Genomic DNA, 18,574 nt, shown 5'->3' on the forward strand with positions numbered 1-18,574 from the left:
GGCTGCATTGGGTCTTCATTGCTATGTGCAGGCTTCCTCTAGTTGCAGCGAGCGGGGGCTACTCTTCGTTGCGATGCGCGGGCTTCTCATTGCGGTGGCTTCTCTCGTTGCGGAGCATGGGCTCTAGGCTCGCGGGCTTCAGTAGTTGTGGCACGCGGGCTCAGTAGTTGTGGTGCACGGGCTTATTTGCTCCGTGGCACGTGGGATCTTCCCGGGGCTCGAACCCGTGTCCTCTGCATTGGCAGTCGGATTCTTAACCACTACACCACCAGGGAGGTCCCTATTTTGCTTCTTGACTTATCCACTTATTCCATAAGGAAGAGCAGATGGTAACTCTGCTTTCATCCTTTCCTTGTTCTTGGCATCTGCATTCTCTATCATTTTTCTCACAAATATTACTTATAATTGTAAATTTAAGTAATATTTAGCTCTTTTGATGTTTAAGGAGAATACCAGGAAACAACGTGTTACCTTGGCATTACTTTGGCATATTAAATATGCATTAAAAATCCTTGTTTTCTGAAAATAGTAGCAGCTTTGAGAATGGCTCGATTGTGAATCACATACTCTGGACCGATTTTGGCTCTGTCTGGGCCACCACTGCCTGCCCATAGGCTTCCAGCTTTCTAGGTAGTATATGTATTTGTATGCACGGGGATAGCCCTGTGCTCAGAGAATGAAATGAGACAATAGCAGATGGCCAAGCGTGCAGTACAATGGGATTAGCACTGGCCTCTCCTTTCCAGGGCTCTCCGCTATGGTTTAAAGTAGTTTTCTGTTACAGTAAATTTCTTATCTTTATAATAAATCACTGACCTGGAAAATGTAATTGAGCATTTGAATCTGAGCTGCATTCAGAATCTGTGTTAAAATTGTACAGTTTCTTGCTTGATTGATTATAAATGGTAATGTAGCTTGGAGTTTAATTTGCTGACACAGACGTTATCATCTTTCCGTTGTATGCTTCTGTAACTTCTCTTTATTTCACCTTGCCTGCATCTCCAGTTTCCTAGGTTTTGGTATTTAGAGTTTAGATTTATCAGTAGCAGAAAGCTAACTGATAACTGAATTAGAAAGTTTTCCCTTTTTGTGGTCCTAGATTGGTTCTTTAAGTCTTCTGTTATTTTGTTTTCGGTAGGAAGTCAGAAAGAATAGGTTCTTTATCTACTCTATTTGTTTGCTGTAGAGTCTTGACTTAAGGACATGTTAGTTTCTTCACTTTTTCCATATCATAAAATGGAAAGAATATATTTTATCATTGAAAACAATATTTACTAATTTATTCTGAGAAAATTAATATTTTAAAAATTGTGCTTTTATTTTTAATAAGGATTAATTGTAATGTTTTCTAAATATTATTTTTAAATCACAAGCCAGCTGTTAATGAAGCTAAGTTGAAAGAAGAGCAGGTCAGGCCCTGATTGGATTTTAAGTTGGAAACTTAATATACTTAGGCATTAGAATTTTCCCTTTTCTTTCTTTCTTTATTATTTTTTAATAGAACTCAGTTTAATTAAAAATTTTTTTCCTCAGTGGAAAATATGTATAGCTAAATTCTTGAAATATTTTATTGAAAAAACAATGCATAGTAAATGAAGTCTGATTGATGATAACTTTTCTGCTGGGGAATATGCTCCATATGGATTTACCTTGCTTCATATAACTTTTTTCCCCTCACTTTTTCAAGTAAACCTTAAGGAGGGTAGATAGTTGAACTTGCAAAGTCTGATTTAACTTCCATTTGTCAGTAGATAACTGTTTTTAAATGATGCTGGTATTATACAAGTGACATCTTACAATGATTGAAGAATTATTCCCTAAAAAAGGGAGGATCTTAGTTTACTTTGTTACAAAATATCTTTTCATTATGATATGTTCCTTCTCACCATCCCTCCTCTTCCAGAACACCCCTCTCCAAAAAATAAAAACAATAAAAGAAAACACAACATGCCTCATCCTTATCTTCTGATAATCTAGAAACAATACACTTTCGATATCAGTGATTAAAACAGAAAGAGCAATAGCATTGTAAAGATAGACAGGGGAGGAAGACCTCTCGCTGCATAGTAAACTGTTGATGAAGCTTAGTGGAGTAAACAGTCATTTTATTTGTGAATCAGGAATTCAGGAAGGGCTCTCTTGCGTAGTTTGTTCCTGATTTGTTTGGTGACAGCTGGGGGTGTCTGCAGCTGGGTGACCCACTACCGGGATGGTTTCTTCATTTGCGTACATCCTGCCTGGGGGTATTCCTTGGCCTCTGGCTCCGTGGCTCCGTGGCCAGTTAAGGGTTGCGCTAGGAGTTGGTTTGGGTGCAGCGGGGGATTCCTTTTGTCTGTACTCTTTTGGTCACAGTAGTCACAGGACCTAACTTGATTTGGTGGCGGGGGCGTCAAGGAAAATACTCCACGTCTTACTGGAGGAGTGGCAAAGCCACTTACAGAAGAGCACGTGAAGTCGGAGACATTGTTGCGGCCGTCTGTGCAAAATATCTGCTCCAGCTGAATAAAAATGTTGGATAAAGGATTGAGAACATGAGGGCGAGATTTTGTTTGTGTGGTATGGTAACAAAGCTCTCACTTTCTTTTCTGTTGTCGTATGACTTTTTTGTATATTTCCATGTTCTGCTCAGTGTTTTAATCTCTTATTCATAGGACTTCTACTATCATCCATTGCTGTCAACAGAAGTCACTTCAAACCAGAAGGAATTCTAAACAGTTTTAAATTGTTTTACCCAATTGAGGCATTATCACTGGGTATGAAAATAATTGATAGGAAAAGGGTACAGAGGAATAAGGTGTGTGGAAAGGGCAGGTTGACAGCAGAAGGTGAATTCATGCTACGTATTCAATTTGGAGATCATCATAGGTGAGCAGCACAACCGTCTAGATGGAAACTTGTGCGCACTAGTGATCTCACGTGGAAGAGACGCCGTCCAGAAGCGCGTCAGGCTGAGTATGTGCATGGATGACACAGTGATTGCAAGAGCATTTTTAAGTCCATTAAGAACAGAGAAACTTGGCTAAACTGTTATTTGTATTTGTGTTATTTGGGGAATAACGCCAGATAAATCTCAGTACTAGAGTAGTTTCACGCTTCGTTGATGGATGTTGGGAACCTTGACTTTTTTTTTTCTGTTTTCTTATTCTGTCACAGAAACTATGCTTTTTAAAGACTGACGCTTCAAATTAATAGATTATAATTTCATTCCATTTATATCAGTGTTTCTTAATGGGGAAGGGAGGGACAGTTTTGTCTCAAAAGGGGCATTGTACAAGGTCTAGAAATATTTTTTGGTTGTAAAAACCCCTGGGTGGAGGAGGGGGAGGGGGGAACCTTGATTTTTAAAGCTAGCACCATGGGGTTAATTGGATTGATGCTTTTTTTTCCCTCCCTAATTGAGATATAATTCACATACCATAAACTTTACTAATTTAAACTATATAATTCAGTTGTTTTTGGTATACTTACAAGGTTGTGCAACCATCACTTTTGTCCAGTTCCAGAACATTTTCATGACCCTAAAAAGAAACCCATACCTGTCACAACCCCTATACTCTGCATCCACTGCCTACTTTTTGTCTTTATCAATTTGCCTATGCTAGACATTTCATAGAAATGTAATCATATAATATGTAGCTTTTTATGTCTTGCTTCTTTAACTTAATGTTTTCAAGGTTCATTATGTTGTAGCAAGTGTCAGTACTTTATTCCTTTTTATGGCTGAATAATATTCCATTGTAATGAATATAGCACATTTTTTTTTATCCATCCATCAGTTTCTGGACGTTTGGGTGGTTTCCACTTGAATAATGATTATGTTACATCTATGTACAAGTTTTTGTATGAACATACGTTTTTCATTTCTCTTGAGTTTATATCTTGGGATGGAATTGATGTTAACTTTACCTGTAACTTTTTGAGGAACTGCCAAACTGTTTCTAAAGCGGCTGAACCATTTTACATTTCTGCCAACACTAGTTATTTTTCTTTTTCAAATAGCCATTCTAATGGGTGTGCAGTGGTATGTTGTTGTGGTTTTGACTTCTATTTCCATAATGACTAATGATGTTGAATGTCTTTTCATGTAATTGCTGGCCATCTGTGTATCTTCCTTGGAGAAATGTCTATTCAGATCCTTTGCCCATTTTTAAATTGAGTTATTTGTCTTTGTATTGAGTTCTAGAAAGTCTTTATTCGGGAGATTCCATCCATATCAGATAAGTGATTTGCACATATTTCTCCCATTCTCTGGGTTATCGCTTCACTGTCTTGGTAGCATCCTTTGATGCACAAAAGTTTTAAATTTGATGAAGTCCAATTTATCTGTTTTTTCCTTAGTTGCTTATGTTTTTGACATCATATCTAAGAAACCATTGCCTAATTGAAGGTCACAAAGATTTCCTCCTGTGTTTTCTTCTAAGAGTTTTATAGTTTTAGCTTTTACGTTTAGGTCTTTGGTCCATTCCTAGTTAATTTTTGTATGTGGTGTAAGGTAGGGATCCAACTTCATTATTTTGCATGTGGATATCCATTTGCCCCAGCACCATTTGTTGAAAAGACTGTTCTTTTTCCACTGAATGGTCTTGGGACCACTGCTAAAAATCAGTTGTACATAGACACACATGTTCATTTCTGAACTTTAAGTTCTGTTCCATCAATTTATATGTCTGTCTGTTTCCCACATCACACTGTCTTGGTTACTGTAGCTTTGTAGTAGGTTTTGATATTGGACACTGTGAATCCTCTACCTTTGTTCCTTTTCAAGATCGTTTTGGCTTTTGGGAGTCCAAAAAAAGAAGTAACCACCTCCCCCCAACATCAGGTCTTTCAGTTGATCAACACAGGATGTCTTTTAACTTATTTAGGTTGTTTTTAGTTTCTTTCATTGATGTTTTGTAGTTTTCAGTTTACAAGCCGTGCACTTCTTTAAATTTATTCCTAAATATTTTATTATTTTTGATGCTACTGTAAATGGAATTTTCTTTACTTCATTTTTAGATTATTTATTTTTGGTGTAAAGACATACAAGTGACTCTTGTTTATTGGTCTTGGGTTTTGAAACTTGGCTAAATTGGTTTATTATCTTTAATGGTGTTTTAGTGGATTCTTTAGTATTTTCTACGTATAAGATAAAGCCATCTGCAAATAGAGGTAGCTGTACCTTTTCTTTCCAATGTGGCTGCCTTTTATTTCTTTTTCTTCCCTAATTGCCCTTCCCTAATTGTCCAGTATAATGATGAATAGAGGTGGTGAGAGTGGACATCCTTGTCTTGTTCTTTATCTTAGGGGAAAGGTTTTCATTTTTCACCTTAAGTATGATGTTAACTGGGTTTTTTACAGATGCCTTTTATCCAGTTGAGGAAGTTCCCTTCTATTCCTAGTTTACTGAGTGTTTTTTATCATGAAGAGGTGTTGGATTTTGTCAAATGCTTTTTCTGTAGTTATTGGGATGATCATGTGGTTTCTGTTCTTTATTAATATGGTACATTATATTGATTGATTTTTGTATGGTGAATCAATCTTGCATTCCTGGGATAAGAGTGGATGTGTTTTTAAAGAGCCTTGTATTTTTCACCTGGAGAGATGTAGAAACTTGTTCTACCACCATTATCATGGAGGCAATAGGAATGGACCTGAGAGAACATAGCCTTTGGATAAATGCTTTATTTTCAAGTGCTAGGGTATAATATAAACAAGAAGCATTTAAAGGCTTATAGTGTAATGCTTTGTACAACACAGAAGTAATTTTGACTCTTATTAAAACATCATTTCTTTGGACTTTTAAGTAGGTTCGTGAATAATTTGAGGATTTATGTGATGTGTCCATTTTCTATTAATCGTATGCCATATTAATATTCTCAGAGTCTTGCAAGCTCTAGTTTGGAGTGCCCTGACTTCTGTTTTGACTGAAAACATATTTTAAACTTGAAAAATGGTAATTAACAAGTCAATATGGAAGGGTCAGATTCCTTTTGGGACAAAGGTTGTTCTTAGTAGTCTCTCAGAAGACCTTGTAGCAGGAACTTGTCAGAGTATAAATATTACATAGATAAGTATCTAGAAAGAGGCAAAGGATTTGGGAAAAAAATGCTTGATCAAAGTTTTGAAGCACAGTTAATATTTTCTTCTGCTTAAAACTGCTTATAATTTGGCATGAATTAACTTGCATTGCATTCTCACCTGTGGGAATGCCTGTTTGGATAGACGCCTAGGTGCCTGTCAACTCTAGTTGAGAAGTTGAAATAATTAACCTCCTGAAGAAATTATTAAATCAAACTTTGATGAAGTAGCTTTTTGTGCTCTTCCTTCTCTCTGCCATACCGATATGTACACCCTCACCAGAAAATAGCTTCCAGCATCAGTCGTGTATTTTGTCCTTTATCTGTTTTATCTTCCTGTAATTGCCAGACCTCCTTACTTTTTTCTCCTAACACTTTTTTTTTCCTACAGGGGTTTTTCAGATTAGAAAAATCATTCAAGTTGACCAAGGAGAATTTACAAAATTTAATAAGATTCTTGGGCTTCCATTGCATATAGGTGAGGAACTGTTGTTTGGATCTGTTCTCCCTGCATCCCAACCAGGCCAAACTCTTACACAGCAAATTTGGTAACACAGTATCTTTGTAAAACAGCTAAGCAAGTAATTTTAAGTGAAGTGGCTATTCGTTTTAGAAAATATTGTGGGTATTTGAAAAGAATGCCACTAATTAATGATTTTTAACTTTTCTCCTACCCTTTTGACAATCTGATGAAAGCTGTGGGTGCTCTTCATGTAAAAATGCACATGGCTCATTTGTGTGGACTGGGATGTCAGACACACCTTAAAGGCCATCCCTGAACTCCTGCTTCAAAATGCCCACCATTGGTGAAACAATCAAGTTGGGATACAAGGGTCTCTAGGTTTTACAAAGCCATAAAATTATGTATATGGTTCAAATACAGAGTAAATTGAGAGCAATTACAATTTCATGTTAAATATTATTTAACTAGGAAGAGCATACATAGCTGCTGGGTATAATGGATGCTGTGATGAGTGACCCAGATCCCTGCTGAGGGTTGAAGGATGTATTCCCCCAGGTGCTGGAAGTATCCCCTGTGGAGATTGCGTTGGCTAAAGAGACCTACCTTGTACAAGGCCACATCCCTTCCCATTGGTATCCAATGATTGATCCTTGTAGGGTACAAGGGCTTGAATCCATTGCCCTGACTTGGGGCAACTCTGAAAGGTCATCGCAGATTCAGAGCTCCCCATGGGGTTGTCTGAATCCTTTGGGACTTCATGGCAGCCTAATTTCTCTCTCTGCACCATCATGCTCCCCCCCCCAACTTCCTTTCCACTGGTATTGATCCCAAGAGCACCCTCTAATTTCTTGAACAATAAGATCTGTCTCAAGGTCTGCTTCTTGGGAAACCCAGCCTTGTCACACTAGGATTGACTTTTAGTACAAGTTAGCTTACTTCAGGCCATAAAAGTAGGCCTGGCTAAAATAAAAATTGAGTGAGATGAACTTGAATTTAGACTTAAAATATGTGAAGCATCCTATTGCTGTTTCCTTTGGACCTTATATTTCAAATAGGTTTTGCAAGTCTTGGTTTCTCTGGATTCATTTGTTATCTCTCAGTCTTCCTTTGGCATTGCAGAAACCCCCCCAAGTCTCTGACAGCTTGGTTTGGTCCCACAGTATGAACCTGTGGAAGGTGTGGGTTAAATAGAAATGCTCACATGTCCCACAGAAACCCCTAGAGATTTCCCATGTTGGTAAGTGCATATATTAGGAGAATCTCTCTTATCATGATCCTAATCATATTTCTTGTAAATCCTAAGATTTCTCAGATAGGAGTTAGAAAATTATTGCTTTTGTCATTATCATTGAAATGATGTATGTCCATTCTGAATATTTGAAAAATGTGGAAAAGGTATAACAAGGAAAATTCTATGTAAAAATAAACTTTTCCTTCAAATTGGGATAATATTGTACATTTTGATAACTTTTCTTTTTCATGTAATATTATATAATAAAGAAGTTTGCATATCCTTAATTAATCATCAAGTATATGAACTGTAATGGTTGATAGAGCATATTTAATTTAGCTAGACTTCTATTGTTATGTACTTGATTTTTCCCGACTTTGTTATTGGTAATAAGTAATACAAAGAATAGTGGTTCTTTGTGGGGGGATGGGCAGAAACTAAGCCTAGTGTGTTTGCTTTAATCAGTTACTTAAAAATACTGAGTTCTTTCAGCACTAAAATGTAGTGAACTATTAGATCTAAGAGTGTTCTATCTATTGTTATCGTACAGCTTCAAGGGATGCCATTCGTATAGGTGTGAATTGAGGTCCTAGGTACAGTCTCATCATTGCCGCTGCTTCACAAGGATAGCCACCATGGATTTATGGGTCCTCTTTTCTTTTTTTTTTTTTTTGAGCAATTTTAGCATATGAATATCCGTCAAGTTTTTATATATGCCTGCCAGATATAAAAAGAAGTATTTGAGCCATTTCCTTAATTGTCTACCAAGCAGATCTTGATTAGCAGTGTGACCTTTGGTCTCACCAGCTTTTGCTTCATATTATCCAGTTATTTTAATTCAAGAGGTCCCTAGTTCCATTATCTGTACCATGAGCAAGTCTATCAAGGAACTTACTTTCCCTCCCAGCAATTAATAAAATCTAACCAGAGCAATGGACTCTGTATTTTCCTAAAGGTCATAGCTATACTTCCTGTATAGTTCAATTTGAACAGTTTTTAAGATAAAATACAGTAGTACTCTGCTGAAGTTTATTACTTTTTAAATGTTCTCGTCTTTCCCATCACAAGAATACAGTTGTATTTTAGAATTGAAAGGAATAGTAGTGGTCTTTGTCTTGCAGGTAGGTAATTAGAAAGAACAAGTAACTTGCCCAGTGGGACATAGCTAGCTATTTATTCATCACGGTAATCCGTCCATTACTTATATGATGAGAGAATAGCATAATTGGGAGGGAAACTCAACCAAAGAAATAATTGGTTGTCAGCCAGAATCTTTGCTGGGCTTATTAAAGACCCTAAACAGTCACTGAGAATATAGATATGGGAGTTTTAACAACCTAAATTGTGTTTAAAACACTGCTTAGAGTTCCACATGACTTTGTTGCTCTTGTATCCTCTAATCGTTGGAAACACATAACTGGACAAGTAAAATTTAGAGGCCAGTACAGTCTGGGCAAACCCTGATCATTTTGGTAAAGTATAGTTGTGCCTTGTTAGTACATTTCACAGGCCTGCAGGATGGTAGACAAACAATTGCGTAGATCAGGGGACTTAGCGAATTTTTCCTTTTTAGATTCCATTGATTACTGTAGATCTCTTTTGCCAGCTGATTATGACCAGTTCATCCAGACTGTACTTTTACCACTGATACTGAGAGGTATTATTAACCCAAGAAGGTAAAGGTCAGAGCCTTTCTGAGTAACTTGCTTTCCACAATACATTTGACACTGATGGCTGCTTAGAACAAGTGTGGAGGCATCATCAAAAAAATTCTTTCCTTTAAATGATGTTCCAGGTAGCTAGGTGACTGCAAGGAGTATTTTGGGATTTCTTGTCCTTAGAACTACATCCTATAGGAAGTCCCTTCTACGTTTGCTCAGTGATTAGGGCCTCAGCAGCAGAGCAATCAGTTCCACTTGACTAGGAATAAATCACCCATGTTGAACCATGATAGTTTCTGACAGCTGGCAATGCTGATAAAAACCAAAACAAAAGATGTTAAGAAATCTGTGCCAGTGTGGAGCTGGTGTGCAGATTTGATGGATTCACGTGCAGCGTGCATTCTGCATTAGTCTTCCTCCTCTTTCATCGGTTTTTCTCTCTTTGTAAAATAAAAATTGTACGAGGAGAAGAAAGGCTCTATATCATATAATAATTATTTCTATTTTCTTTCTAGCCCAGTTAACAGAGTTAAACTCTAATTAGAGAGGTCATTTTAAGGAAAACGTCTTCCTTCTCTAAATAGTTATTTAGAAAGTGTTTCCTTCTTGAATTCTTCACTCTTAGTTCTTCTCTATGATTTTAGGCTGTATGTATAAACCTGATTGACCCTTCCCCTCCCTATTCATCACCAGGGACACAGATAATATAGACTAAACACAAATTCCTTCGATCTCTGCACAATTTTACTCATGCAGAAATTGAATACATGTTAATAGCTGCTTAATGATTTCTTCTTAATACAGATTGGTTATGCATGAAGTAGGAAGAGCCCATAGAATTATAAAATACATTATTTTCTGCAACAATTTTTTATTAATTTTCAATATTACTAAGTATAAGTTATTAAAGTAAAAGAAGAAAAGCTTTTTTAGCTATTGTTAAGTGCTCCTTAGTCCGTGTGTATAAATAAACTAGCCTCCTTCTACCCCTTGAAAGGCTAAACAGACTGTCTTAATACTATCATGATATTGATCCTGATATCAAGTACCTTTGGTTCTGCCCACCAGCTTTAGTGTGTTATGTTTGACTATACACGGAAGTACATGGAAGATGCTCTTCTGCATTGGCAGAGGTTTGGTACCTCCACCCTTCCTTCTTTGCTTCTGTAGGGGAGAATATTTTCATATGTGACCGTAGTAATAACATTGTGTTTATTGATAAACATTACTTAATAACAAGGAATCATTTATGGAAAGATGCTTGAGACATCTTTGTGTGATTCTTCTTTCCCCCCCCCCCTAATAATTATAGTCTTGTGGTGGAGCTTCAATAGTTGTTATACATAGATTTCTGAAAACAGTGCCTGATACATACCACACTCTCTGTGTTAGTGGTCCCTCTTGTCACCACTGCCGCCGCCTCCTCCACCACCCCCATCACGAGTAATTTTTTGTTGTTTTTATCATATTGCCATTTTAGGGATTCTGTGGTTTCTGTTTCTACAAAATGGAAAGTTTTTTTCTTGGGTAGATCTTCTGAGCATATTTAAAGGAGTATTTTTCCACTTAGCATGATTCTGAAGCAGTCATCTTTATCATTAATAGTCGAGTATGTGCATAACTGATCCAGTTTTTCTCTTAGCTGTTGTATTCAAAGCTTTTGTAAATAGTATATTTTAGATCCTGTGGATAATTGAACTTGGTACAGAATGGGATTTCCACTATATATTTTATAGAAATTGCATAGTAAATACTGAAATGGTGTGATATGGGACTATTAGGGTGAACAGTTTTCACAGCCTCTATATTGGATTAGTTAAAAGAAGAGAATAATGGCAAGATTAATATGATAGCATTCATACACCCCTTGGTTAGCAACGTCTGAACCCAGAGAGCCTTCATCACGAAATCACGATTTTGAGTCACAACCAAAGTGAGGATATATAAAAGGAGCTTTCAGTAGGATTCAGCTGCTGTCCATCGTGATGCTGGGTAAACGGAAAGTGCTTTGTACACACCCGTCCTCCCACACACCACACAGAGCCTCTTTTGGGTTAATGCTCTTGCAGCTGGTTTGCACATATCTGCATCTACCACAAGTCTTCCTTGCCGATAGCAGCTTGCCCAAAGGAGACAGCTCTAGTGAGCGCTGCCCTTTCTTCACTGTGGAATGGCTATTTCTGCTCTCCAGGAATAGCCATCCTCTTCCTCCCCTCCAACTCAACAGTTTAGACAGCTGGCTAATTGGATAAGAAAGTAGCTTAGGGAGAACTTGTTAATGGGGATTTTACCTGGTTTAGCAGCTTCTGCACCTGAGTATATCAGGAAAAGTCTTTTTGTTTGTTGGTTTGTTTGTTTGTTTTTGTTTTTGCTGGCAAAGAATAATGGATCCCTTTAATAGTTGGACTACATACAAATTATACAAGTGGAATTGTTAACAGTTAACGTCTTAATTTTTTCTTAGATGCTGATGATGGAGGAGAAAGAAGGGTATAATCCTTATTATGCATGTAAGGGCTGTTTGTATATTAGGTGGGCTCATAAAACAAATCTCTGTTTTCTTGTATGTAAAACTTGGTTGGTTCTATGAAGTTTTATTTTTTAAAAAAGGTGGTTGTACTGCTCTTTCTTGGTAAAAAAGTCTAATCAACAGAATGATGATATCTTTTTTGTGTGTGTAAGGTTTATATGTCAGCAACTAGGATGACCCACACAGCTGGTTAAATATGTAAACACCAGGGCATTGCCTTCTGTATGTTATGGAGTACTAGATTTTTAAGTGGCAAAATCTCTTTAGTGGTTGTGAATTTACCTAAGTATTGATCCATATGAGATTCCAATAGGAGTGTCTGATTAAACTAAAGGAAACTAATGCTTTTCATATGTGATGGTCTTTTCTCTCACAGTATGCTTTGGACTTTATCGGCATGGAAAAGACTGGAGCCAGTTTCAATGGTTCACCTGAAGGATTCTTCCTTCTTTAAAGAGTGAAAATCCAAGCCTGACAGTACTCATGGTTCCCTATTCTGAGTTCGCTGAATCTTTTCGCTTAGCTTATTTGTTCTGCTGTGGAATTCTCAGGGACTGTAGAGAGGGACCTTTTTTTCTTCCCCTTGGAAGGGTCTGCTTGGAATGAAGCAGACCCTTAAAGAGCTTATATTAAATTGATTGATGCAGGAATTATTTGAAGGTTGGATTTAGGTTCTTTTCTTGGCAGAAGTTTATGTGTATGCCTAAATACAGTTTATAAAAGTCCAAGCTTATGTATTATTTACTGACTAATGAACCAGTATTTATTATAGACCTGATGTGTGCCAGATATGAAGATACAAAGCTGGGGTAGAGGAGTAAGATCCAGTCTATTTGTGGAGATGTGTATAGAATGAGTAATAACAGTATGGTTGGAGATTCGTGTTATAATGTATAGATAGATGGAAGAATGGAGATAAATGTATAGATAGAGAAAAGAATGGGGGATGTGTATATGTATGTATGTAGATCAATACTTTGTTCATGTGTGATGGCATACAGACTGTGGTCATCTTATTGTCATGGGGGTAAGAGCAAGAAAGTCGTCCCAAAGCAGATAACATTTATGTTGTTTTTTGAAAGCCATGTGAAATAAACCAGCTAGTTCAAGAGTAGACGATGATATTATATTCTCCTGCTTCATTTTTCTCTGTAGGACTTATCACCATCCTACATACTATGTTCATTTCATTCATTCATTCCTTGTCTATCGTATTAGGATTAAGCTCTTTGAGGGTAGGGATTTTTGTCTGTTTGGATTAATTCTATATCCTCAACACCTAGAAAACTGCCTGGCACGTAGCTGAATGAAAGAATGAAGTTTGTGAGTTTTAGAATAGTTGTCTTACTTATTTTCCTTTTGCTTATTAAGAATATCTCTCTACAGTTCCTCCATATTTTTGCTTACTATTTTTCATTGTGTGTACGGGAGTCTCCCTAGTGATAATATGCTGTTTCCACACTATTTCACAAACCCATCCCCTATTTTCCATCTCTCTTAGCTCACTTAGTTTCCAAACTCTCTTACCTGAATTGATACGATCTCCTAGCTGTTTTCATGTCTCTACGTAACTCCCCTTAGATATTGAATATCTTCTCCACAGCTATCAGAATTATCAGTCTGAAATACAGAACTGACCGGACTGTTGCTTTGCTTAAAAGTCCCTAATAGTTCCCATCTGTCTAGAGTAAAATGTGTGCTCGTTAGAATGGCACGGAAGCCCATCCATAGCTTGGATTCAGGTACATAAAGTCCCCTTCCCATCTTATAATGAAAATGGGTCTGTTCATTTTTCTTTGTGTCACTAGTGCCTGGCATATAATAGAGAATTCACCAATAGTTTTTTGAGTAAATGAATGCGTACTAGGGTATATGAAGGAATGAATAACTATAATAATAAATTTCATTGAAAATGCTTGCTGTTGAAATAAAAGATGATATAAAAACCTAACTTGAACACTAGCATTTAAGAACAGTTTTTCCGGGCTTCCCTGGTGGCGCAGTGGTTGTGAATCTGCCTGCCAATGCAGGGGACACGGGTTCGAGCCCTGGTCTGGGAAGATCCCACATGCCGCGGAGCAACTGGGCCCGTGAGCCACAACTACTGAGCCTGCGCGTCTGGAGCCTGTGCTCCGCAACAAGAGAGGCCGCGACAGTGAGAGGCCCGCGTACCGCGATGAAGAGTGGCCCCCGCTCGCCACAACCAAAGAAAGCCCTCGCACAGAAACGAAGACCCAACACAGCCAAAAATAAATAAATAAATAAATAAATTTAAGAACAGTTTTTCCTTTTTACAGCTGATTTGTTTTTCTTAGCATCCAGCTGTTCAATTTGCTGTCCTCCCTCAGCATTTTTTAAAGGAATCTCTCTGGGCATTTACACTGTTGCTTTGGAAGTAATCCAGTTTCTCATGGCTTTCCTCTTTGTAGGTCTTCCCTTTATCCCCATCCCTATATGTTGGGTCTTTTCTCCCTAGCTACTTTCCTTATTTCTTTATAGAGATTTATGACTCTGCATGTATGACCATACCCATGTGTATGTCTTTTCTCTCTTCTGGCTATAAGTTCTCAGTTTAAAGCTTTGCATGAAGTTCTAAGACCCTTAGGGTTAAATTACTTCTACAGAGCACACACTGACAACCCTGATCTACCTGTTTCCAACTTAAAATGATTTTTATTGTGACTGTTTGTATTTCTCTGAATTTCCTTTTTTCCCCCCCCTTAAATGTGTGTGCACAACTCAGATTGAAAATCTCCAAGAGCAACTTAGAGATAAGGAAAAGCAGATGAGCAGCTTGAAGGAGCGAGTCAAATCCTTGCAGGCTGACACCACCAACACTGACACCGCCTTGACTACTTTGGAGGAGGCCCTTGCCGAGAAGGTGGGTGACTGGCCCAGACTCCTCACAGACACATTTCTTCTGCTTTCTCATTAATCTGAAAGTCACTTTAGTGATGAGACTTGATAGAGGAGACAGAAGAAGTCGCTTTGGCAAAAGGGAAAAGAGCTGCCTGTACTGTTGCTGACGTACCCAGTGTAAGGGAGAGAAGATTCGTTTTGTTGTTGCCAATTTAAGCATCTGTTGCTAGGCAGGATGGATTCTGTACTGGAGGGCAGTGGCTGAAGTTTCTAAAGATATCAGCCATGTGCTCCCTGCTTACTATCTTCTTTTTATGTGTATGGTCAGCTAGAATTCGGTGATGTGGGAATGTCAGACACTGACCATCAGGAGGCAACATTAGTTCTCTTTTACTGTGCCGCATTGGGATCTAATATATTCGTGGGTTTTAGTTATTAATACGGTGTACTTGCTGTTTTTCTAGTCGTGGCCTTGCCACTTCATTTTGCCTTCATGAGCAAACCTAGTTTTTTCAGGAATGGTTGACTAAATAAAGAAGTGGCCCAACATGACAAGTGTTAATGTCTTGGAGGAGGTTTAAGGACTCTTGGTGGGGCATTTTAATTGGATTCTTCTTCTTCTTCTTCTTATTTTTTCTTTAAGGGATAGGGTTACTGTTCCTTAAGCCTCTTGGACTCAGAATGTTTCAGGCTTCCTGCCCAGGGATCAAGGCTTGATCCCCGAATATATTCAGAAATAATACCCATAAATATACTTAAAGTGCTTCAACTTTCAAACTTCCTGAGTATCTGTTGACAGAAGTTTTAATGGTTTCTCTTTTCTTTATCCTTCTTTATGCTTTAAGCTCAACAAATCATAATCTCTCCAACCTCCTCCTGTTTGCTGTGTGAGTTGTGAGTTGTTTCCATTGCTTTGTAGGCAACATGTGAATTATATATAGAAAAGAAATATTTGCTACTTATTGTCCTTAGGGTATATGTATAAGTTTTTTGTTGCTTGGGATTTGAATAAATGAGATTATTCCAAAAGAATACTCTAGGGACATCTAATACTAATTAAGGTTATAGGAAAAGAAACCTAGGGGAATCAAAAGAATAAAACCAGATGTATGTTAGGGCAAGATAGGTTGGAAGGTTGAATTCTTTACAAGGTCAATTATTAACGACCTATCACTGTCTTTTGAATGGAGGATGGAAGTGTGAAATTTTTTCAGCTAGAAGCTGAATTGCAGTCATATGATAGAAGTATGAAGGGAATTTTCTCATGTATTGATGTGCTCTCTTATCAGGAGCGGACAGTCGAACGCTTAAAGGACCAGCGGGACCGAGATGAGCGAGAAAAGCAGGAGGAAATTGATAACTACAAAAAAGATCTTAAAGACCTGAAAGAAAAAGTCAGCCTATTGCAAGGCGACCTCTCAGAGAAAGAGGTCAAGATCACCAAAATGGAATTATTTGGTTTGCTTAGCCAGTGCATTGTGTGTATATGTCGTTGGTGTTTACATAATGCGTATAAAAAAAGGGTCTGTTGGAAGATTTAAAGAATCTTCTTATAGCAAGGATTATTTCAGGAAGCTTTGCAGAGATATAGTAGATTGAATCATTTCTTTCCTAAGTCTTACCTCTTACCTCTTCCAACTGTTATGAGTTGGCTTCTTACTTGCTAATGACGTTTTACAGATCCTAAAATAACAGTATTTCTCCAGTTACATTTGGAGAAATATTGTGCTAATGGTGAGAAAGCTGATAGACGAACGGCATATGCACAAGGAGGACAGTTTATGTACATCAGCTCTTAACGATCACCTCAACATTGGCAGAGAAATCTTAAATGATTGTTGACCAATTATGTGACTTAATATACTTTGATTTTACTTTTGAAGAATCTTGTCAATGTCACCTAAATAGCAGAAATGCCTAATGCCTTGTGATCAGATAATAATGAGCTTTAGGGACATTCTCAGGGTTTTCTTTCTAATATCTTTAGGAAAATTTATGGGAATTTATGTTTCTAATAGAATGTTTCTTCCAAAATTAGAAGACAAGAAAAAAGTCAGTGTAGCTACTAAGGTTGACTGCTTACATTCACAAAGCTTGATCTACTTCCATTTATTTTGTGGGAATGGATATGTATTGGTAGGGCTCTTTAAGTCACTATTCAGTTGGTATTTCTTGGGAATTCATTCTGTTTTAGTTAGAACTTGAAAGCCAGAGCTAATGTTGTTGTTCTGTATTTCATGTTCTTGAAATGGAAATATGTCAGTATATGCTAATGGAAAGAAACTACAAACCACCAGGAAAATAAATTTAAGAATTTAAATCTCCATTTTGTTAATAAATAGTATTTATTCTAGATGTATGTTGCTTCTTTTAGGCTTCACTCTTGGATCTGAAAGAGCATGCTTCTTCCCTGGCTTCCGCAGGACCGAAAAAGGACTCACGGCTTAAGACACTAGAAATTGCTTTGGAGCAGAAGAAGGAAGAGTGTCTGAAGATGGACTCGCAGTTGAAAAAGGTTAAAGAAAACTTTTCCAATTTCTTGCTTTGCTTTATTTATTTTTTTTAAGTTTCTGCTTTATAACAAAGTGAATCAGCTATACATATACATATATCCCCATATCTCCTCCCTCTTGCATCTCCCTCCCATCCTCCCTATCCCACCCCTCTAGGTGGTCACAAAGCACCGAGCTGATCTCCCTGTGCTATGCGGCTGCTTCCCACTAGCTATCTGTTTTACATTTGGTAGTGTATATATGTCCATGCCACTCTCTCACTTCGTCCCAGCTTACCCTTCCCCCTCCCCGTGTCCTCAAGTCCGTTCTCTACGTCTGCGACTTTATTCCTGTCCTGCCCCTAGGTTCTTCATAACTTTTTTTTTTTTTTTAGATTCCGTATATATGTGTTAGCATATGGTATTTGTTTTTCTCTTTCTGACTTACTTCACTCTGTATGACAGACTCTAGGTCCATCCACCTCACTACAAATACCTCCATTTCGTTTCTTTTTATGGCTGAGTAATATTCTATTGTATATATGTGCAACATCTTCTTTATCCATTCATCTGTTGATGGACACTTAGGTTGCTTCCATGTCCTGGCTATTGTAAATAGAGCTGTAATGAACATTGTGGTACATGACTCTTTTTGAATTATGGTTTTCTCAGGGTATATGCCCAGTAGTGGGATTGCTGGGTTGTATGGTAGTTCTATTTATAGTTTCTTAAGGGACCTCCCTACTGTTCTCCATAGTGGTTGTATCAGTTTACATTCCCACCAACAGTGCAAGAGTGTTCCCTTTTCTCCACACCCTCTCCAGCATTTATTGTTTGTAGATTTTTTGATGATGGCCATTCTGACTGGTGTGAGATGATACCTCATTGTAGTTTGGATTTGCATTTCTCTAATGATTAGTGATGTTGAGCATCCTTTCATGTGTTTGTTGGCAATCTGTATATCTTCTTTGGAGAAATGTCTATTTAGGTCTTCTGCCCATTTTTGGATTGGGTTGTTTGTTTTTTTGATATTGAACTGCATGAGCTGCTTGTATATTTTGGAGATTAATCCTTTGTCAGTTGCTTCATTTGCAAATATTTTCTCCCATTCTGAGGGTTGTCTTTTCATCTTGTTTATGGTTTCCTTTGCTGTGCAAAAGCTTCTAAGTTTCTAGGTCCCATTTGTTTATTTTTGTTTTTATTTCCATTTCTCTAGGAGGTGGGTCAAAAAGAATCTTGCTGCGATTTATGTCATAGAGTGTCCTGCCTCTGTTTTCCTC

At 37.6% G+C, this 18,574-nt stretch overlaps 1 protein-coding gene across 1 annotated transcript in view; it reads left to right on the forward strand.

Annotated features, from left to right (window-relative positions):
* LOC133082956 (ELKS/Rab6-interacting/CAST family member 1-like) overlaps positions 1 to 18,574 on the forward strand; it is a gene marked incomplete at its 3' end in the record, with an annotated part of 87,552 nt that overhangs the window by 54,625 nt on the left and 14,353 nt on the right. Inside the window, 3 exon segments of the mRNA XM_061179626.1 lie at positions 14,688 to 14,825; positions 16,093 to 16,233; positions 17,178 to 17,318. Coding sequence (XP_061035609.1) covers positions 14,688 to 14,825; positions 16,093 to 16,233; positions 17,178 to 17,318 — 420 coding nt within the window.

The sequence above is a fragment of the Eubalaena glacialis genome, unplaced genomic scaffold (genome assembly GCF_028564815.1).
Source record: "Eubalaena glacialis isolate mEubGla1 unplaced genomic scaffold, mEubGla1.1.hap2.+ XY H_1, whole genome shotgun sequence".
Taxonomy (NCBI): Eukaryota; Metazoa; Chordata; class Mammalia; order Artiodactyla; family Balaenidae; genus Eubalaena; species Eubalaena glacialis.